The sequence below is a fragment of the Takifugu flavidus genome, chromosome 19, assembly GCF_003711565.1.
Source record: "Takifugu flavidus isolate HTHZ2018 chromosome 19, ASM371156v2, whole genome shotgun sequence".
Lineage (NCBI taxonomy): Eukaryota > Metazoa > Chordata > Actinopteri > Tetraodontiformes > Tetraodontidae > Takifugu > Takifugu flavidus.
In genome coordinates this window covers 9,384,085-9,407,367 of record NC_079538.1, presented here as the reverse complement: position 1 = coordinate 9,407,367, position 23,283 = coordinate 9,384,085, and the positions used below count along the sequence as shown (strand labels likewise).

The following is a 23,283-nucleotide window of genomic DNA, read 5'->3' as shown; positions in this document are numbered from 1 at the left end:
AGACAGAGGTGAACAAATGCTAAAATTAATAGCAGTGCTCATAGCTTGTTGTGCTTCACATTAGGTATGTAGACGCAGCTCTTATAGATAGAAATGACAAACATACGTTGAGCTCCTGTGAGTTACTGCTGCAATATCCAGGTCTAATAGCACTTATAGTCCCCCCTCCAGGCATGTGTGTGTGTGCCCACACATGCATACACACACACACACACACACACACACGTTTGTTGTCTACATTTAAAGAAAGAAAAACTGCCTGTTCACCCAAATAAAACTAAATTAGCCTGATTCATGACACCGCTGTCAGCGTTTGTGTACAGTTCCTGCAGAGGACATGCATAGCTCATACAGCACCATATTCACCTGCAGAACAGCTGTAATTCCCACTGTGTTTTTATATTTGCACTGAACTTTGAAGGTGTGTCATTATGGTTGCTCTCATTTTTGTCACTTTATGCTGTGCTACAGGTGCAAACTACGGGTGTTGAAAGACTTTTGCCCTTGAACCACACAGGAAAATGCTTCAGGACAAATATAATAATTCTGTAATTGTGAAATGAACGGCAACCCCACAAAGCCTACACCAAGCCTGGAGCTATGAGTGAACAATAAAGCCTTAAATGAGATTTTAAATTGGATCATATACCAGATCATGTATAGCAACATGCTTTTTTTTCAGACAGTGAGCATTTAGGAGGATAAGAACTGTGCAAACACACACTAGAAGGAAGACTGAAACCAACATTTTCAATAAAAACTAAAGAATTAGTAATACTGAGGTTGTGTTTGCCCATTCTGGGCTATAGTGTCAAAGCCACGGTGGAGGGCCCATGTTCACATAATTGCTGTGATTAATACATAAAAATTAAATGAGATTTAATTCTTAAAGTCTTACCTTCTGAGTGTTTAAAGACACAGGATTTTCCCAGTTAAAGTCATATTATTGCAATCATTTTTGATATGAAGTGCTTAAACTTTTTTGTTTTGTTCTAACCAATGTCGAAGACGGCGCTTCAGATATTAAATGTAGATATCACAGTGTTAACCATAATTTGGGTGCGTCAGTGTCCCATCTGTGCATCTGCTCACTTCAGTGAACACGGTCTAAATGGGACACTAAATTGGCTGCAGGATTATGAAAATTAAGAAAATGAAAGGGACAAATGAACATATTGTTCCAGTATCAGAGATAATTCATCTTCTTCTCGACATAAACTCCTGTGCCAGCTCCAGTTCCTCGCCCTGGAGTCTGTGTCCTCCTGCTTTGTCTGGAATCTGTTTCTTGCTCTTGTGTTGACACTGGGGGGCTGTTGAAACCTGGTACCACCATCTGTTGTTGGGGGAGCTGTTAAACAATCAAGTGCTGGAGGTTTTTGTTAAAATGCCCCCCAAAACGTAGATATCAGCGGCACTTAATCTATATTAGTCCATGTTAGTGTCTACGTGGTAAATATGAAAGGGCAGAGTTCTGTCGTCTTGTCATGCTGTCTCTGCTTATTAAGACACCTCCAGTTATTTGTCAGTCAGCTACTTAGAATGCTTAAATTCTCAGGCTGCTATTTGTTTTGGAGCCGCTTATCTCAGTATAACCCACACGTAAGCTATTCTCTACATCCACACATTAATGTTAGGAGGGCGGTTGAGTCCTGGAGGGTGTGAGTCTTGAATCCAAGCTAACTTTTGCACCAGATTTAATGAAACCCACTCCAGACGTTTAAATAGCATTAATTAAAATGAGCCAAACTGGTCCTCGCCACTATTTATTAACTTTAGGAGTAATTCGAGGCGGGCAGCTGTGCAAATGCCAGGATTTAAAAAAAAAAATAAAAATAACTACAAGATAGAAAATGACTGTTAAGTAAAATGAGCATGACTGACAGAGGATGGGAGAGTACTTAGCAGCACTACTGTATGTTTGGGTGGGGCGGTGGTTGGCGGCTAAGTAGGTAAGATGATAAACAGAAGAAGTAACGGTGTGCAGGATGGGTGGGTGCTTTGACATATGCTCCCCCCGGGGAATCGGCCTTTATACATGTCACTGTCACTCAAGATTAGCTGCATAATTAGGCTCCCGCCGCAGTGCCTGTGACTCCCAGGAGCACACGCGCATTTGTTTGTGCACACCTGAGCGTCTGTGTGCTGCTGCACAAGGTGTGCGTGGGAGGGGTAGACTCTGACAGAGATTGATGGTGAGGGGAGGGCAGGCCATTATGCTGTATCGCTAAAGCAGTGATAGCCTCCACACCTCTGTGTCTGTTTGGAGGGCCGCTAGCCATTTCATAGGCGTGGCACAATTGACCCCCCACAACTCCATCTAACCACGGCTTCCTTAACACACCCTCGCCCCCTCACCTGCACACCCACACAGAAACCTACCTGTAGTTGCTTATTTTTCCAGGGGATTTTTGGGTGGCACCATCAGTGTTGCCTTCATGAACTCCGGCCACTGTAGGAACAATTCAAATCCGTCTATTTCGTTGACTTAGGGCTATTTTCTTTTAGTTTCTTGCATTTTTAATGGTACAGCTTTCTTTTTAATCAATACATTTCGTCTAAAGAGAGAGAGAAATTAGGTTAAAATGACTATAATAAATACTCCAGACCAGGCTCCCTACTGTGAGGGAGCGGGAGGTGGAGAGTCTTTATTCGGAATTCTGAGGGCCATGTTTTGGAGCAGCTGCACGCCGACCAAAGCTCCATCTCTGCCCGTCTGTGTTTGTGTGCCTCGGAGCCCCGCCGCTCCCCTGCCGAGCGGAACATCAACCTCGTCAAGCAACACAGAGGCACCGGCAGCAGCGACGGAAGTACGACAGCCAGCCCTTCAGAACAATACGTCAAAGTTTTAAAGAGTTCACTTGTTTTAGAAGTCCTATTTTTACAACTTCTTTATCATCAGAATTGTACATCATTAAATTTTAATTAAGTAACGTAAATAACGTAGCAATTAACTACAAGATACTTGCTTAATGAATGGTTTTCTCTGGCTCAGGGCATTAGATCAGTCTAGACAATCAAGTAGTGGCATCTTAGAGACCATTTTATCACACATTTATGATAAAAGGGAATTAATACAGCAACAACAATAACAATAATGCTAGAAAGAATCCCACAAATCCCCACCGATATCAAACGGATAAATAAACAAGCAAATCCATAAAGTACCTTAGTTTTTGTGTTTATTTCTTTTTTTCGGTGGGCGTCAGCAAAACGTTTATTTATTCTAGGAAGATAAAACTCATTATTTTACTGTATCCTATCAAGATCGAGATCCTTGACGTAGCCTTTGTATAAAGTTCGGAGTTTTATTTTGATACTCCCGACCGGAACAGCTCTGTTATTGGGTTATATTTGACTTGACAGATGGCAGGCGGGAGACGCTCCTTTCGGCTGTCTCTCTCGGTCCGTTGGTCCATCCCGGTTCCCATTGTTTCGCTCCCGTTTTCGCCCCTTGGAGCCAACGACAAAATAATTTGAATTGTCGCCTTGTGCGCGTTAATTCCCTGAATTCTGGATTTTTTTAAAAGCATTTTGTCCCTCAGTATAAAGGTGGACATACTGCTTTTTCCCACCGCAGTTTTTAAATAAGCGTCGCATGGATGGATCGCGGAGGAGGCGGTGAATTGACGTCCGGGCTCACAAACCGGCGGCTCTGATGAGGAGCTGATGGGGAGGACTTATTCATTTCCAGGAGCTGTTGACATTTAGCATTCTGCCAGTAATTGTGCGTGGATAAGAAAGCGACCCCGAGCTGGACAAGAACCAAGACTGGATTAGAACCGTGTTTGGGTGCTCTTTTTTTCTTATTTTGTGTGACTGATGCTTAAAGGATGTTATTGGTTCGTCCCCAGAGAAAAGAGCAGAGGGGAGCTCCTTAAAGGAGGCACTTTCACTTTTCCCCAACTGAATATAATCCTTGAGATCTTTTACCATAATCCCCCTGCTTTTATGAGCCTGATCCGTGGATGCTTTCATCTACAGGACTCTTCTGGTCCAGTGAAGACAATGAGTGGGCAAGTGCACCTTCTACGGACACGCTGTTAGACCCTCGCATGATCAGAAATCTGAATTCTGCTGCCAGCATGAGCCAAAGCACCTGATCTGATCACCTTGGAAAGGATTCCAAGATCTGTGAACAGGCTCACCTTGCATCCTTGACCCCTGACCCCCACACCTCTGTTTTTGTGTTGAAAATCCAAGTGTTTCCCTGCCGTTTATCCCTCGCCAACCTTCTGTTTGAATGGAGAATTAGCCTCTGATTTCCCAGAGCTCCAGCAGGGCTGCACTCTGTTCTGCGAAGCCGAGCAGGGAGCGCCTATACCTGGGCTTCCAGCCAGCCAGACGGCCCTCCAGGGGGTGTTGCTGTGGACTCCTGGATTTTTAAGAGCCTGGTAAACATTTGGGAGTTCTTCTTGATTCTCCTCCACGTGGCTCACTGGACAGGAGGGACACGATGGGGTGCTGTAGTGGACGATGCACTTTGGCGTTCATCTGTGGCATGCAGCTGGTAAGTGTTAAGATTATTACTGCAATCACCAAAAGGGCGATGATGGAGAAGGACATTTTCTGACTTTTATGATCGGCAGATGGCCAGGCGAAATGCTGAAAGGTCACATTTCTGAAGTCAATAGGTGTGTAAAAAGGTCAGGATATGAGGTGGACTCCTGTCCGAGGGACAGATTGACCATTAGGTGGATTGAAGGGATGAATAGCTGTTGGTGGGAGCTCCAAGATGAGGATCTATATGGGGCATTGATGGATAGATGAGCGTGGGAGTGATATATTGTGGCACTCCCGGCGAGGGAGGGATGGACGACTGGGTGGCCGATGGATGGATGTAAGGGCCGAGCACGTGAGTTTTAGGGGATAACGAGTGGAGCATAGAGAAACTCATTCCCTCTTTGTCTGCCTCCGTTCTGGAGCTCTTTCTCACACCACCAACTGTGTCGATGAAAACTGCTGCCAGTCAAGACAATAGGGAGGGAGGTGTCCATACAGGACCAGGGAGAAACACTGGACATTTCAGGATCATGGTTTGAGAGTATTTGAAGCTAAAAGAAATAATAAATATCACACTATAAATTAACCCAACGCTATAATATATTTGAGAAGATGCACAAATCACTGCTTCTCTCAGAGAGGTGGCGTTTACCACAAAACATTAGCTAAAAGACACTAAAACTCCAGTCCTGGAGGAGATCGGTGAAGACATGCGGCTCATCTGTTTGGTTCCATAGTCAAAGGCAACTTTGAGGAGGTCCACAACAACGGGTTTTCAGCAAAGTAGCAGAATTGTCTGGAGACTGTGCACACTGTGCACACGAGTCACGCTGAGAAGCTGCTGCAGAGGTGTCGTCCAGTGCTCAGAGTTTGGGATATAAAAACTATGAATGAACCAGGTGTCTGCTGGAGGTAAGTCATACACGTCTCATCGTTGTTGTGTGTTTGTATGTTGTTTGTATGAGACATTTTTTTTTATGCATTACACAAATTATCCCTGAGCTTTATAAAAACGAGTTCACCTTTCTTCCGACCCTGATCTAAGAAATGTATGAATGCAGCTTTTTAGAGGGTCAAAGATCAACTTTTCTCCCTGCGGCTCTTTAGAAACAGCAGTAAAATGAGCAGAATTGTACTCACAGCTTATGGAGCGATGTGGCATTATGCAACTAGGAGCTCTGCTTTCGCCCTGAACAGGAATCACGGGTACGTGGTGCTTTTATTTACCGGTGAATATGAACTTGTAAGACCCGTGTTGTGCTTGTGTGAGATGGAAAACTTCTGCGCATATTTGCATCCAGCCTATTTACACTACAATGCCAGCGAGACAACCGCGACTGCTGTACAGGAAACGCATCATTGTCCTGCAAATGGGGGTGCTGCGTGTGTGGATAAGAGGGAGGGCTGGTGAGTAAACTCTACGCCTGCTCGTGAATGGCATGCTGTCAGAACGATGGCCATTTTTTGTCTAATGCAGTGGAACTGATAGTGTGTCACAGCGGCACGTTTGTCCCTGTTTATGGTCGTAGGAAGCAACAGCGACAGCTGAGCTGGAGCTCTACCCTCGCTGTCTGCTGCAGCAGCTCCGTGCACAGTCTCCTAATGTGTGTTCATGGTCTTTTAAAGCTGAAATAACCTCGTTCTGATTAACAACTGTGTACAGACAGGCCCTGTTCCGTTAAACTGATGGGTAAAAAGGGCTTAGCTGTTAAATCATAATATACACGCAGAGCTTAACTTTGACCTCGGGATTAATTTTTCTCAGCACATTGGTGCAAATTTTACTTTGTATTTTAAAATTATTTCTGACTTTCAACCCTATGCTGTTGAGGTCTGATTAAGGATGTTGATGCCAATAGCAGAAGCTAGTTTGCTCTCTGCATCCACAAATATCCACCCAGAGGGGCGTAGGGACGATTAAAGCCATAATCGGAGTCATGTGTTGTATATGAATTTGAAATGGGGTCAATTACACCAGCCCAGTTCCAGGTAAAGGAATGGAGCATGGGTGATCTAACTGCCTGCAAATTAAAAGAGCGCATTTTTACCTCCTTATCTCCTGCCGGAGCTAATTGTTTGCCGCGTGAGCTCCCACCTGACGGCTGACCTCACAGGGCAGAAATGCAGCATTGCTCAGGGCCTCTGATGTGGCGGAACTGATGTTGTCCGTAACTCTTAACAACGGCGTTTTTCCCGCTTCATTAACGGGCTTAATTGGCAAGATAGGTGGTGAACCAAAAGCCCGGCAGAGATCAGCCATCCAGCTCAGAAATATGTCGCCAGAGGTGAAACTCTGCAAGCTGCTAACTGTGAAATATAATTGTCACGACTAGTTACGCTGGCTGCTAAAAGCGCCGCAAATTAGCTGACTTCACCCACAAATGATACCTGGAGCGTTAGGTTAAAACAGGGTTACGTCATTTTCTCAATCAAGGGAGGCTTCAGGGTTTGAAGATGCCAGATTGGTTTTTAAATTCATGCCTCCACGGAGGACGACACCCTTAGCCCTCTTCAACCATCCTCTGCTGTGATTGGGTAATTGATGCAGCTGAAAGGCTGCGGCGTTCAAACGAAATAGAGGCGTCTCCGATCCAGGCGATTGAAGGAGCGATGGCGAGCTCTTCCTTGGCTGCAAGTGTGCACGTGCTGGAATATGTTTATTTATGTAGATTTGCGGTGCATATTTTGAGACACATGTAAGTGTGTAATTGACTTTTCCTGCATTTTTTGAGATGCTGAAGAAACTCAAGAGTTCCAGCAATAGTGAGATAAAAACCCTACAAACAGAAAAACAGATGTCACTCTCCTTTTTTAAGTAGTTATTGTGAATGTTTAAGATAAAAATGTTTGCTGCAATAAAAGTAGTCCTTGTTGCCAGGGTACACACGCCGACCATCTGCAGTAATAAAGATGATGGCTAAATTCCGCTGCCTCGCACCAGTGGTTGGTTCACTGGAGCTTGGCCAGATGACTGGTTGGTGTTTACAATAATGGAACATTAATTATGTTAATTGAAGTGAGAAAATGGGGTAAAATTATATCGCGTGCCACTGGAGTGAACAGTTAACCAATCAAATGAGAGGACTGAGGGATGATCTTTCATGAAGAATGTCAAAATGAACCGGAGGAATATCTGCAGTAATCACCGCGAATGGCTGCGCATGCAATAAGGGCCCGTGTACAATGGCGGTGGGGATGGTTGAGAAATGGTGTTTGTCAGCGGCGGTGCGCTCCTGTGACATTTCTGCCATCAGAGGACGCGATGAATAATTCAAATGGCGGAAGCTGCGACGTGAATGCAGGAATTGGATCTCTGCATGTGAAGCCCTGAGTGTCGCCTGATTGCGTCGACATGAATGCTCAGTCATGAGTCAATAAAGATATTTTTAAACATGTGTATATATTTAACGCAGGAGTGGGAGGACGGATTAATTACTATTGGGGATTTAAGATCAAAGTGTGACTCTAAATGACTCCGTTTATTGTCGCATAAATGAGTTGGGGCAATATAATCCAGATTATTGCCCATTTCTGGGCTGTTTTGGAGCTTTTGCTGCAGTCGTCTTCAACGCTTTGTTTCTATGGCAGTTTGAATCGAATCCAGTCTGTGTTAAAAGGTGATATTTGCTCTTACAGTCTGCCAAAAACACAACCACACAACCTCCTGGTTGCCACAATTCACTCAGATAAAACGGCTTCTGTTCTTCTGCGTTCGTGGGGGCCACACAGGCTTCGCTCCGAGTCGATAGATTTCCTTTTTTCTCCATCGTCTTTAATTTATCGGTCTCTTTTCCCTCACTTCTTTGTCTCTCTTCTATATCTACGGCTGCCTCCTTTTTTTTCACCCTGCATGTAGCCTGCAGGCATCACTCCTGAGCCCGCCGACCAGGAGGAGCGGTTCTATTGTGCCAAACCCGGACCATAGAGCTGCCGGATCAGTCCCAGCTGCTTTTATAGTTTTCGGGCTGTGCCCTGTGATTAAGGGTGTTTCTGTAAATCTGGCTATAAAGATGCTGGAGAAGCTGCTGGTGAGTGCAGGTGAGAGGATCTGCAGAACATTGATTTGTCTGTGTACTTCCAAGGAAAAGCAAAACGTGACGACCGAATCATTATCATTGGCATTTGCTGCTCTGCTCCGTGTCTGTGAACGGCGGTGAAATACGTGCCAGAGAAAAGTTCACTTTGTTTTTACAGTCCATGGATTTTCTTTTCTTTTTTTGGCTTTTTTTGTTTCTCACCGCCGCTGAACTGTCCCAGAACAATCACTGTGCCAATGATGGTCAGCCTCAGCGCCGGTGTTTATTTTAATTTCAATGTTTTGTCTTTGTAGTTCAAAGCGGAACCCCGGTGGTGCCGCTTTCCACTTGACCTCAGGCGGCCTCTTTGATGCGGACGCATTCTGTTATTATAAAAGACAGGTAAACTGCAGTGAGATGCTTCTGTATTCCAAAAAACCCCTGCTATTCTGCATCAGGAATAAAGACATTCTACGATCTGTCTTTTGATAAAAGACCAAAGTTTGCTGTTAAACCCGACTGCTGGCGATGATGTAAACATTGGGAGGCGACAGGCCTCCTTATTTGAGCTCTGAAGGTTTATTTGTCTGGCTGCTCCCATCCCTGGTGTCGTATTAAATCACAGAGTTGTAGTGGCTCATTTAGTCTGACCTATATTTGTGTCTGCAATGTGATCTGCTCCCTCATACAGAGGTTTTCTTCCAGAAATCGATCACCAACATTATAATGGTGACAGCAACCCAATACAGAGGATATGACCCTAATGTTGGGCATGTCGCCACAGATAAAGGGTGCATCATCCTGACATGATGACGTTTGTGGGTAAGAATACATTAGTCAGACATGTCTCCAACTGTCAGGAATCGTCCTCCACCTCCGTCACACTAAAGACTGAAGAGCTTCTAAACCTCTTTGGCAATATTTGAAGCTTTATTATGTCTAACAGTTTTATTTTCCAAAGCTCAGAGAAGCTCACCTGAAAACAGAAATCTCTGCAATATTCGGAACATAAACCATAGATTGTTCATTTAAAGGAGAGTCTTTAACCTCGTCCAGATTTTACAAGGACGGCAGCGGTGAGCCAGTCACATCGTCACAAGGCCGTAGCTTGTTTCTCTGGAGCCAACTTGGCCAGTTTTAATCTCCCTGCATCATATTCCGGAGTCCTGACCGCATCTTTGAAAACTGCCCTCGGGGTCCTATCAGCGCTCGGCAGCTGGACAGCGAGCGGGAAAGGGAGGCGGTGGCACGCAACAAAGGTCATGCGGGGTGAGTGACACCTCGGGCACGTCCGACCGCTCATCTGCGAGGATGCATATCGATGAAGCTTGAGTCCGACCTTGTGTGTGACTGCTGCTGATGGATGGCGTTCAGTCTCACACGCACACGCACACACACACACACACTCTCACTTTGTTGACTCAATTTCCAGTTTTGTTGTCCCTGGTGTTACTATTTACCCCTTAAGGTGAAACGTCCCTATATTGTTCTCTGAAAACACATCCTGTTGATCTGCTTGCTGCTGTTGTTGTTCTCATCAATTCTGATGTTGCAGCCGCTTTGATCCTATTACATCAAAGGACCGCTGGAATTATAGAGCAACGAAAAAGCAACGCCCCCAGCTTCATTACTCATAATTATGAGACGCTGATGCGACTGGCTGCTGTCCTATCTCCGAGAGAAACGAGCCTATTTTCAGGATGATGCCGATGGTTTTTTCCTTTTTTTTCGTTTCAGTCTGATGCATTTGGGGTCGACAGCGGCAATTTACCAGCGCCGAAAGTGTGAAGTCAACAAAACTTGTTATGTAGCTGTGAAAAGGCAAGAGAAAGACGAAACATCTGTCACTGTGATGACATTCAAGTCACTCTTTTCCTGTTAATGATCTCATCTTCTTCCACTCAGTCACTACAAGTGAAAACTTGGATCATCCTTGAAATAAATATCAGCTCCACATGCAGAGAATTACTGCCCAATTCTACCCAAGCTCACTTCTCATCCCTTTCCCCTTCGTTTATTCAGCTTTTTCCTTTCTTTATCTATATTTATCTATCTATTTTGCCACTTTTGTTTTGCTACGTTGCTACGTTGTGGCCGTGGCACAGATGAACTGTGGTTGTTCTAGTCACACAAAGGTCATTAGTTATTGTGCTTGTCATGTCAAAACGTTCATTAGCAGAAATATGAACCTCAACTGTGTGACTGGTTGTACTGGTTAAGGCAGTACTAGGTGCTCTGACACTCTACTATTATTGTTGGCCTTTTTTCTTCTATCAAACTCTCTCTTCTCACTTTCCTTGCTTTGGCTGTTCTTCACAGGTCATCTGAGTTGCCCTGGGAGCTGTGAAAAACAAGATCTGCAATGTCTTTGCATCTGTATCCTGAAGGGAGAGTCTGGTGGAGTTAGGGCTTCTTGTAAAAGTGTTTCCACTGGACTCTTTGGATCAATACTGGCATAATGCAAATCAACCTTTTTAAGTCTGATAATAAATGTCAGTGCTTTAAAGACTGTCTAATCATTTTAGTTTTTAGCTGAGCTGATCAATCTTGATTGAATATCAGATTGCTTTCAACTTTAATCTCCAGAAAATGCAACAAAAGTGTGGGAAATGCTGTTGTTGATGTTCCTGAGCCAAAAGCAAAAGCAGAAAATCATTATGTTTCAGAAGCCGGAGCTACTGTCCCGTCTCATGACTGTCTCACCGTTGTCATGGAGAAAATATGGAGGGTCAACTGCGACATGTTGGCCAGCCCGGGTCTCCAGGCAACCGCGAACTCGAGCTTAAGGCATTGCTCTAAAATGCCCAGCACTCAGAGAGCCCACCTGTGCACAATCCAAAAACACTTCCTGGCCATCAAGAAGTACTCTAATAAAACCTCCAACAAGTGCAACTATTGTGTTTTAAACACTAGTGGTTGAAGTGCTACCTGCAGGCTACACAGTGGAGCAGTGACCAAAAGGAAGCTGTTGAGCAGGACGACACCGGAGGCTGTTGGAGAAAAATGTGCCCAGTCAATATCTTGTGCAACCTCTGATGATTTATGCGGTAAAGATTTGCAGTCTCAATATAAGCGCCTCTTCGGGTTCAGACGTTCGATTCATTGATTTGCAGGCCAACTTTTCTAGCTGTAGGAGCTGTGAAGAGGGACCTGCTGTGAGCTGCAGCGGAGTAGCAGTTTACCTTTTCGTCTTATCTCCGGCTTTCAGCAAGCATTTGATTATCAGGAAAAGTCGGCTCTTGTGTACGAAGCGTCTGTTGTTGGCATTTGGACGCACCCTCACAACAGATGGCGTCTTCTGCCCGCAGACACAGGGTAGTGCAGCATCATACCACATGTGAAAATACTACACAGTGCGACACGATTGTGGCTTCTGCTACGTCTGAAAGGACATTTTTGAAAGGATGAAATTCAATGACATGAATGGTATTGACCGTGTCGAGAAAAGAAAACAGGTCCAAGTGCAGCTGAATAAAGAGCTAAGGGGTTTCTTTGTTAATTTAACTCATCAGTCCTCTTCAGCAGAGGCATTATTTAATTCATGATAATGCCTACCCCTGGAAATCTCCCGCAGCTCCACTTGTGCAGTGTGTTTCTTTACGCACGTTCGGGGATCTGCAGCTCTGTTGGGGCACATTTGCTTTTGAAACAGTCATTACCGATAAAAACCTGATGTGGTTTTGTTGTAGCGACTATGATTCTCGTTCCAGTTCTTCTACCCTGTTCTTGCATATTTATCCACCTTTATTCAGATTTTTTCCAGCTCATTGCAGAAAAGTTATCTGTGTTTTGCATCCTGCTCCAAAATGCTGAAGAACCATCACTAAAGCATCTGGCTCAGTTTATCCTCAGTTGGTGCAACTGAACTTGTCACGCAGTAATTAGGCCACAGAGGAGGATAGGACTGTAGAATAAATTATAATATGCTGATCTAGATTGATTGCAGCACACTGTGTCCTTTGTATCTACATAAAACTGTCCTTTCACTCCCCCCCCCCTCACATTGTGCAGGTCTTGCATCTGAAAAACATCATTTTACCATATTACCATCATGACACAATTGTTGCTTAATGGGTTTCTGTTGACTTGCTTGTTCTGCCCGTTGGGTACAAATCTAACAGGCTACCATTTGAACAGCCCCAAGATTAAAGGCAATCTCTAGCCCTGACACACGCTAACATCTGAGCACCACCAGTACAAAGGTGCCTTTTTGAGAGCGGCTTCCTTATCTGCGATGGGTCGCATGTGCACTGCTGTCTGCCAAGGTCTTCTGCTGCTTCTTCAAATTCGGCCAATAGTTTGATCTATAAATATAGGAACATGGCTCTTTGCTCTTTCAAGAGTGCAACTGAAAGCACGGGCCACGCTGTGCACAAATCCATATCTATTCGGTGTCACGCAGATGCTGTGCATCCACTGTCTCCTTCCTGAGGAAATTGTCCCTGCACTCGCCACAGAAGAAGAATCTTGTTTCAGTTTTTAATCCCGTCAGGATAAGACGTGTTATTGGATGTGTGAGAGCAGAAAAGGATTAACATTACACTTTCTTTTTTGTAAAAAGCATTTTTCTTTCACTTCTATTCTTCCCTTCAGCGGTGCACAGGTGCGAGCTGGCTTGACAGTGCAATGACGCCTTTATAACTGTCAAAGTTATACACAGACGCATAATCGGAGCATAATCATCCCAAGTATGTGCCATTACATCTGCTTAACAGAGACATGAGCACACTTTAACGCTTCAATTTACTCTATCAGCCACCAAGCTGTTAGTGGGTGAGATGCAATTGGTCTTGCCACGTCATTCTATGACTACTGCTTGTAATTTCACTACAGTTCAGGAGCATCTTCTCTACCTTCTGTCTATTTTGCTTTATGTAAATATGCAGCATCTTTATCATATGCACATTGTAGCCTGAGTAAAGCTGCCATAATTAGTATTACCGCTGGTTTCTTGGAATCCTGACCAAAGGAAGAGAGGACGTTGTACTTTCTGTCCTTTGTCCTTGAGACCTGGAGCTGGCTAGAAAGCTAAATGGTTACCCTAAGATGCAATTTTCACTGAGAAATAGGTACTGCTGCAAAGCCAGATGCACCTAGCTGACAAAATAAGTACAGGGAAAAGGCCTGTGGGCCAGCCAGTGCAGATGGAACTGGTGTCTATCAGTTAGTTTTGACTTCCTGTAAGTTTTGTTGAAGATGTGGGTGTAATGTTATATGAAACAGCCATGACTTTAATCATATGGCCTGCGACTGACAGCAAAGCCGGGAGACTTCACAGAAAAATCTGACATACAGCGAAGTCTCCAGCCTCCGCTCTGAACTTCACACAATCAATGGCTGGCTGTGATGAGAGCGAGCCAATATCATTTGGCAATCTTTACGTCTTTTGCGGTACGGATGACATGATTGATGAAAATGAAAGGGGACGGTGCGTGATGCCAGTGTCAGCTGTCCAATCGCCAGAAAGGATTTTATGATTGATGGTGGGGAGCGGCTTTTAGTCTCACACCTCTGCGCCGCGCCGGCTGCACTTACGGTGATTACATCTGCGGATGCGTGCACGTGGAAGGAGAGGCTAGGTGCAAGCAAAGATGAGCAGCGCTCGGTGCGTGATTTTGCATTCGTGCATTTGATTACAGTGATGAGCGCCTGCCTCCCGGCATAAATTCAGCATGTGTCTGTACGTGGAGGAGTAGGTTAAAAAAAACCCATCCGTGTGCGAATTGGGTCCGAGCGCACTTTGATGGAGGGCTGTTGTGCCTGAATGACAGGAAAGGAGTAAAAACAGTAGGTTTGATATATCATACATTTAAAGAAGCAAAAGCAGATAAGCAAGGCCTGAACAAGGTGACGGCATGGATAAGCTGCAGCAGATAGCGACGCAGCATGTGTGAATGCTGTGGTGGTCTAGAAAAAAACATCTTCTCAGCTATAAAAGGTCCAAAAGGGTGGAAAGCTTCACAGATGTATTTCCTGTTACTGTTAATGACTTCTCCAGTAAAAATAGCCCTTGATGACTGTGATGAACGGACATAATGAGATGTTGTCGGGAAGCTGAGTGAGAAAGCAGACAAATTGGCATCTGAAATGCAAGGTGCTATTCATTTCACGCGCTGCCTGTGACTAAATGGTTGCTCTGAATCTTAAACAAGGGCCTATTATGTTAATCACGATGCCATGCATCTCATGTTTTGCAGCAATCACTGACTGTCAAGCAGGTGCATCAAAAAATGTATATCTTCCCTAAAGCGTCAGTGAAATGTTATTGAATCCACACCTCTGAAATGTTGTTTTTTATCTGTACAAGAAGGGTCCTAAGACAATCAGCTGTATGGCTTGTTATGACGTCATGCATGTTCAGGCCTCTTTACTGTGCTGTAACTGTCCAGGGTGCTGATCCTGCAGCCGTAAAAAGCTACAATGGGTCTCGATGAGATTTCTCCCGGTCAGTTCTGCCACAGTTTATCAGTTCTTCCCACGTCTGGTTTTATGACTGGTCTGGAGCAGAGATGCTCATGTTGCAACTTATTAAAAATGCCCGTTTCCAAAAACAGAACAGCAGCTGTTTTGTTATCACTGCCCAGTGAGGCTTAAGCAGCTCCATATAATTAACTTTCTCAGTTTTAAGGTCACAATTTTCAAAGCAAATAAATTAATTTTACTTGCCCAAAATGAAAGCAGCACAGGCCTGCACCTTGAAATTAAACATCAATATTAAATTAACTTTCCTCCGCAGTTATCCTTCAAATATGGATCATTAGCTATTTGGGGACCATTTCATTGCCGCGCAGCCACTATTATCTGACAAGGACGTGTCGGTCTAGGACAAATATGTAGCCTATATTCTTCCCTGTGACAAAAACCACTGCTAATCATTGCTGTGTTAATACAGTTCCCACAGTGGCCGAGAGCTGAAGAAATAAAAATCCCTCTGATTTAGTTGTTTATCACCTTTATTCTTCCTGCAGTTTATTAAATATACAATAGAACTATGCTGTAAGCTGATTATAACTTGTGATTTCATTCATCATGCTTGAGCTATTTAGTCTTAATGAAACGTTCTAAAGACGTTCTAATGAACACCGTGGATTTTACTTAGTTACAATAGGCATTCTGTCTTTTTGTGGCTGTTAATAGAGAAAAACTGAATAAGGCTGTGATTAGAAGTTACAAGTTACAATTCATCATGTTTAACCATGTTTAACCATTTTCCCTTTGACATTACATCTGTATTTGGAATATTTTTGAAGCAAAATTTCAGCAGCAGAGATGTCTGTCTGTCTTCTCTCCAATATCAGGAAAGTATAAATTTAAAAGGAGATGGAGCTCTGTTGGTACACCAAACACCAAAGTATGTATTTGATAATTGGACAATGGGAACCGCATTATAACATCGTCAGTAGGGTAATCTTTTTTGGGCTCAAGTACATGTAAAAGCTATCAGTTTCTCTTTTGTGTGTGTTTGTGGGTGAGAAATCCATCATATTTGTTCACAGCCTGAGCTGTAATTAGATTGTGGTTGCCAGGAAGGAGTCGTCAGGCTCGTCCAGAATAGACAAATCTGTCTTTTCAGCCTATAACAGCAGGTAGTCTCTGTAGGAAAACTGCTTAGGTTTCCATACCAACCTTACAAACTGCTTAATTGCAAGCTGCACACAGTAAACACTCCCGAGCCTTCCTCACGAACCTGAGAGCTAACATCGTCTGGATGTGCACCACTGACAGTTAATGGGCACCGGAGGTTCAACAATAGCACTCGGAGTAATATTGTGGAAACATGGTCGCATTATAGGTTTCATAACGGTGAGCAGGAGTCGTCGGAGTGTGGGATGTTCATCGATGCTCAGAGTGCTGGGAGCACTGTGATGCTCATTAAAATAAGGTGACAAATGTGGATGACACTTCATTGTCAGGTGGGACGTCACAGGTTCTTCTTATGTCGGCAGTTCAGCCCCATAAATGAGGGAGTCGTTGGCTGGAGACCAAAACATCTAGTCCAACACTGCCCACGCTTATTGGGTGAGACCGTTTGGGGCGTGTTTACGCTGCTACTAAACACAGTAAATTAACACATGAGTGATTCTCACAACGATAATGTTCACTTTTTCTTCCACATTGCACACATGTACGCACGAAAACCACAACTAAGATGCGGTTGAGTTCCTTCAGCTCCCCTGAGGTTTTTCAGAGAGGAGAGGTAAGTATACTTACCAGACTGTGTGTGTTTGTGTGTGTGTATATGTGTGTGTGCGTGTGAGAGAAGGAGAGAGAGAGGAGAGAGAGAGCGAGAGAGAGCGAGAATGCACTTTTGTGTGTTAAAGTATTTGTGCAGCTTTAATGTTTCTTAGCCTGCTGGCCGTCCATCTGTGGATTTGTCTGGTGTCATTTCTACATACCGAATTACATGTCCTGCTACCCCAAACACACAATCAGGGAACTGATTCCTCCACAAATTTTGCAATTTTGAATTGGTGTGTAATACAACATTCTAAAGTAGCAGGACGGCTCGTCCCTGCACACGCGCCTGCACACACAAATTTGATGCCCATAAAAGCTTTCAAAGGCAGGTCATTAAGAAGAGTGTGCAAATGGAAAGCCCCTGGTGGGCTTGTAAGGCATTTACAAACTGACTGATGTGTGTGTGCATGTGCGTGTGTGTGTGAGAGAGAGAGAGACAGACTTAGATGGAGAGCAGAACAACTTAAAGCTAAAGATACCAGTCATCGTCAGAAGAGATCTGTTTTTGATTAAATAAAGAAAAAGTAAGAAAACAGAAAGCGTGTGTCGCTTTAGGGGTTAGAAGATGAAAAACAGGAAACGCCAATAAACAGGCAAAACTCCAGCCATTAAAGAAGAAAAACAAAGAGGAACAACCCCCTCCCAGTGCATTATAACTCCCACCCATTTGAAATGCCTGCCCTCAGTGCGTGTCTCTTCCTGCAGATCCATAATCCACCGGAGTTCTGAATAATGCATCGGAATTATCATTTGAGATCCTAAGAACTGCCACTCCTCCGTCTGAGAAGCCATCTCCTCCGACCGCGGCTTATCATGCCTCTGTTGTCTGCCTCGCCCCCCCGCTAGCCCCCCCCCCCCTCTTCCCGCCTGCCCCTGACAAAATCGGTGTGGTTCAGATCAAAGCTGTGAAGCAGATAAAGCGTATCGACACCAATCCAAGCTTTTCACTCATTCTTCCCTCCTCCGATAGTGTCAGCAGTTCTTGTGGCTCGGCGGGATCAGGCAAATAAAAGGCAATCTGACGGACAGATAGAGGAGGGGAAACCTTTCAAAGGCAGAGGTGGAGAGACAAACAGACGGACAAGCCTTCCATCAGACCTTAAACGGTTGGGGGATAAGACCCAGGCAGAGAATCAGGGAGGACAGAGGAAAATGATGGATGGGGGAGGAAGACAGACCCCATGCTCTTCATTTTGGTTATTAACACCCATTTTTATTAAGGATTTAGTTCTGCATCAGATCAGATTCCACACGCTCAAACTCTGAGGCAGTCTCATCATATCTGAGTAATATCCTGCAGCCTCAGCCTGTTTATCTCCTCTGTGGTACAAGTTCTCCTCAGGCATTTCCAAGCCTGATCTTAAATATGACATATTTGTAGTCTTAGCTGCCTCTGAGCCAACCTGTCTTATGTCTCGCCTGTTCCTGTCCACTTTTATCAGGTTCTTAATCGGCAGCATCTCCCAGGAGTGAGAGACTGTGCTGCAGCTCATTACGTGATGCATCTTGTACAGAACAGATGCGTTATACAGTTGTGCTTCTCTCACAATTAAAATTTTCCAGTTGACAGAGACAAACTAACTGGTTTGCTTGAATGCCAGTGGCTTTAAAACACGCCTATTGGACTGTTTATTGTGCACCATTCAGTCTTGCGTTTTGGTCTGGTCCACGGCATTTAAGTCTATTACTGGCTTATAAACACACTGTTAGAAGTTTAAATGAGAAAGAGAAGTGGGGCACAGCACAGTGCATTATGGGTAAGTAAAGCAAAACTAACAAGCATGTAGACACCCTCAAATGTGGAAAAACCCAAAGCAAAGAGGATCCCAAAGCACATATAGCGTGTCTATCATCAGCCCTTAGTGTATCACAGTGTGAACAACTTTCAACAGCAAAGTTCAAAATGCTGAATATTTAGACAGTCAGCATGACGCCGAAAACAGAATAATTATTCCAGGCCGAACGACTCGCTTGCAAAAATTGAAACCAGGACTGGCCGGTTAAATTTCAAATGTCATTTCCAGAATTTTGCAAGACGAGATTTGAAGGTTTTGGCTTCTTTTCTTTTTTGGAGACAACAGGAGACAACAGCATCCATTTTAAGAATAGAGCAGCAGCAGAAACGGACAGGCACAGAGGGGCGTGCAGCCACAGAAAGAGGGAAAGATCTGTTGAAATACCAAACTGATTAGCGGGTGTTTCTGACATTTAAATGTCACGTTTACATAAAGAAATGTTCCATAAGAATATTAATCGCTCTAGTTAACGCAAACTGTGAAGGGAAAACTGGGAGAAAGGGACCAAGTTTGGCATTATTTGTTCTGTTTATCTTGTCAGCATTGATAATTTACATGTATTATTTATTATTATTATTCTGAAGGACCCTTTAAAGGATGCACAATAGACTGCATATCCAGAGAAGACTCTGGTTTTTAAAGCGTTTTCTCCCACCTTTTTATTAAATGTGTTTATAATCCTGCAACCTTCAGCGCACAGTGGCCTCCAAAACCTGCTGCGTACAGAACCATGTCAGAAACACATTTTAATGTTTTTATTCCCAGTACAGGAGCAGGAATACAAGCCTCCTCAACGTGCACTCAGAACGTTCCGCGAGCGCTCTGTGAAGTCAATGGTCCAGCAACAGCACAGCCCATTGAGCTAATAGGTGAAATCATTGTGTCCACCTACAAACATCTCAGACGGTGGAGTGAAACATCACGTGGCCCCACCCTGCTCTGATATTTCAGCTGGAGTCGCGCTGAAGGTCTTTGTTAGTGACATTCAAAGCTGGGCTTTGGAAAAGAAAAAAAAATGACAAGAAGACGCAGGCACCGTTTTAGCGAAAGGGTAATACCCTTTGTGGCTTTTCAGGTTTGGCTGCACAAATAAGATCTGCATAGTCTGTCCTTTCCTCTGACATTCCATTAAAGCACGTCAGACATCTGTGCAACCTCAACTGGAGCGTATTATTGCAAATCTGGGGTAGAAACTGCATTTTGCCTGTGGGCTGGCACTTCCTCATCACATTAAGTACGCTGCTGGAACTGTGGTTTATATTTGAGTAACCATAAACACGGGCCTTCGGACGCTCCTCGACAGGGAAACGCCGCCATTGTGGTCATTCTCCGCCTTCCACTCGATGCATCAGGCTGCTTACTTGTTGTTTCTGGATAATACCGACTACATCCCCCTTTTTCCATCTATCAACCACTGTGACACATACAGTCAAAAAACAAATGTATCAGGAAGCGATGAGGTGCAAAGATCTTGGAGAAATTCCTCAAGTTAAATCCAACATGTGGCACATGGATTAGGAGGATATATTTTTTTTCCCACTGCAGAGTTATGTTTTAGTAACTGAAGTTAAAGTAAGTTGATAATCTTCACCAGAGTGGAAAGCCCATCGAAGCAAAGGTGCACATCAGGGACACTTTAACACAATTCCCTGGAGTGTTGGAGCGAAGAAACACATCGCAGGCGTGAGTCATCGCCACGGATCCCTCCCAGAGCCGATTCCCGTGAAACTGATGTTATAATAGTTATAAATTTATGGCCAAGGCCTTAATTCTACAAGGCTAATGGCCGCCGTGTGATCTTCATTTAAGTAGGAGAGATTCAGTTCGAGGTCTGTGCCTGATGGACATTATGGTTATGGGTCCAAATGCTGTGCTCACAGTGACTGAGCATGAGAAGGGTAATTGGATCCTTAATGGAGGGTTTTTTTCCTCCACTTTGTCCATCATCTCTGTTGATTTTCCCTTTTTTCTTGTCTTTTTTAGCTTCTTTCATTCACCCCGCTCCCTTTGCTTCCCTTTGCTTTAAATTCTTTGATTTATTTATTTATTTATTTTACCCTCCAGCTTGCCTGGCCCGTATTTCCTCTCTCTCTGAGCCCTAAGTAGCCACAAATGGTCCCTAATAGCCTCCAATGGAGATGAATTGATCTTTGTGTGAAACAAATCGATAGAAGATTGCTTTTTTTTCCTGTACACTGAGGAGTATGGTACAGCCAGGCGGCCTTAATTAAGTTAACAGTACACCACGATTGCTTTTATTGGAGGAATAAAGATTACAATGAATACGGTGACTGAAAAAATGTGCTTTCACAATCAGAGCTCGGGAGGGAAAAGGTCACACATTTGCCATGATATGTTCCCAATTTGTACCCATCCTTGCTGTGCGATTCTTGAAACATTTGTCAGACACCTTCTCCTTGCCCTCTTACATTCTTCTTTTTTTTACCACCTCTCCTCCTCGCTTGGTATCTCGCCCCTCTTCTCCCCTCTAATAGGATGAACAGCTGAAATTGATCAGCACTTTTTTAAAGGTCAGGGAAGGAAGCAAAAAGTCGTCGCTAAAGCGCTGATGTAACAAGGAAGGGAAGCATAACAGGGTCGAGGGAAAAGGAAAGCAACAGAGCCAGCAGACAAAGAGCCTTTTCACCACTTTTGCGTAGACAGCAAAAGAGGAAACGCTTTCACCAATTTGTGTCCAGTAATAGGCAGTATGCTACATTTTTTGGTAGCACTAACAATAAGTGCAGTGACACTCATTACTGTTGCCTTTCCAGCTCATTTTCACTCCCAGCGTATCAAACAAGGAGGCTTGGTGAGACCATTTCCCCCAGACAGCACTATATGTCCTGTAACATTGCTTTTCATCTTCGGAAATCTTTGCTTTCTGAAGCTTGCCTGCATTTCACATCAATTACGCCCACATTTGGCAAATATTGGTTGAAGTTTGCAAAAGCAGGCTAGCTTAGCACGCACTATCAACATGCACTGAATACTTATTTAAGAGCCACACTGAAAAGTGACACTAGAGGGGCACTTATTGTGAGAAGGGAGTTTGAGCTGCCAGCAGGCTGCTGCTACACATACAGCACTGGGAAATATACAGTGACACGCAAATGCACATATATTTGACATTTACAGCAAAAGGAGTTTGTTCAAAGAGGCATAAAGATGCCGTTAAATCCGAAGTTCCTACACAGATTAGATGGTGCAGGAAAAGCAGGGAATTAGGCAAAGGGTGCTGAAGATTGTGGTGCAGTAATGGAGGAAAAGGGATGGAACAATGGAGGGGAAGAGCCCCGATGAGGTAATTTGTTGTTGTCTGACATGTCTGATCTGGTAAGAGATGAATGCATATTAAATATGTACGAGGGGAGAGGAGGCGAGATCGCAGGGGCTGCGAGATGAACAATGAACGGTGCGGGGAGGAAATGAAAAGATGAGAGATTTGCAGTGAGTTGTCCAGAGAGGGAAGGAGGTGAGGATGGAGGAACCGAGGGATAGCAAATGAGAGATTTTCCATTTCTCTCGCTCATATCATCTCTCATCTTTTCCTCTTCCCTGGGTAAATGTTGGATCTTAATCACCTCTCCATCTTTTGGGACCTTTTTATCTGATCTTTTGCGCTGCCTCTCTGTCCCTTGCTGTCCTTTTCTCTCCTTTCTCCTCTGGTCTTTCTTTCTCTTTAAGATTAAAGACTCTTTTATGACCCAGTCCCATCTCATAAAGCCCACATGGTGCATCTCTCTCCCTCTCTGGTGTAATAATACTTCATTGATATTATTCTATCATTCATTACCTAATAAATTTAAAAAATATTTGGGTTGAGTTTAGACTCTTGTTAAGGTATTTAAGACCCTGTTAAACATGAAAATTCTCCTACTATGTACTTCAGCCATTTGAGAGATCACAAGGCTCTTTTTCATACCAATTTCAATCTCCCAGACCTCAAGACTGTAGGTGGGCGTTTGTCTTGATCAAATGCTAAATTGAGAGTTTTCTCTTGGCCTACGGTGACCAATGCATATTGCTGACATTCCACCAAATTGCCTGCCAGTTTCAGGAAACAGGCATATATTTCTCAGGTTCCCACTCCAGAACAGTCCTCTTTAGGCTTTGCCTAAGCCATGAACACTCAGAAAACTGTTTTACTTCTGTGCTCAGCCGTCTATGTCCTCATGTACTATGTGGCGTCTCAACAATAACTGGAGCATCTCAGAGTATCTTCTTCTCACACTGAAACCACAGAGGATAACTGATAGATGCTTAGTTGATTTGCAGTGTATTAAGTTGTTGAGTGTGTTTGGACCTCTGTGTTTAACCTATCCCAACCTTAACCCATCCCTGAGGCCACTTGGGACCAGATCTGGATTTAACTTTTGGTTTCAAGCCTGCACAATCATGGGAACAACATGGTTTAAACCCAGACTCCTGTCTTTGTTTCATCCCCTGAGCAACGGTTGCCTGGGTTACCTCTGACATTTCTGCTCACTGTACAACTTTTCCTCCGAGTCTCCATCACCAGCCGCCTCCACAGAGGATATGTTAGCTGGGTTCAGCTGCGGCCACCCATCCCAACAGACATCCCTCCCCAATCTGACAGCTTTGTAAGCTTGCTAGCCCAGCTGAATACCATCATGTTCCTGATCTTCTGCTTCATGCGGCAGGACTGAAATGAACAGATCTTCCTACAGCATCAAAGCCTGTCCCTGCAGGTCCCAAAGGACCCCTTTCAT

General features: G+C 44.1%; 1 protein-coding gene across 2 annotated transcripts in view; it reads left to right on the top strand.

Annotated features, from left to right (window-relative positions):
- The first annotated feature begins 3,352 nt into the window (after positions 1 to 3,352).
- The window catches only part of nkain2 (sodium/potassium transporting ATPase interacting 2), a 43,937-nt gene continuing 24,006 nt past the window's right edge, over positions 3,353 to 23,283 (top strand). The window contains exon 1 of one of the 2 annotated variants that reach the window (XM_057016121.1): positions 3,353 to 4,507. In XM_057016121.1, the coding sequence (XP_056872101.1) occupies positions 4,454 to 4,507 (54 nt within the window). In that variant the 5' untranslated portion in view covers positions 3,353 to 4,453. The remainder of the gene's footprint in view (positions 4,508 to 23,283) is intronic. The other variant, XM_057016120.1, reaches the window with a different exon arrangement.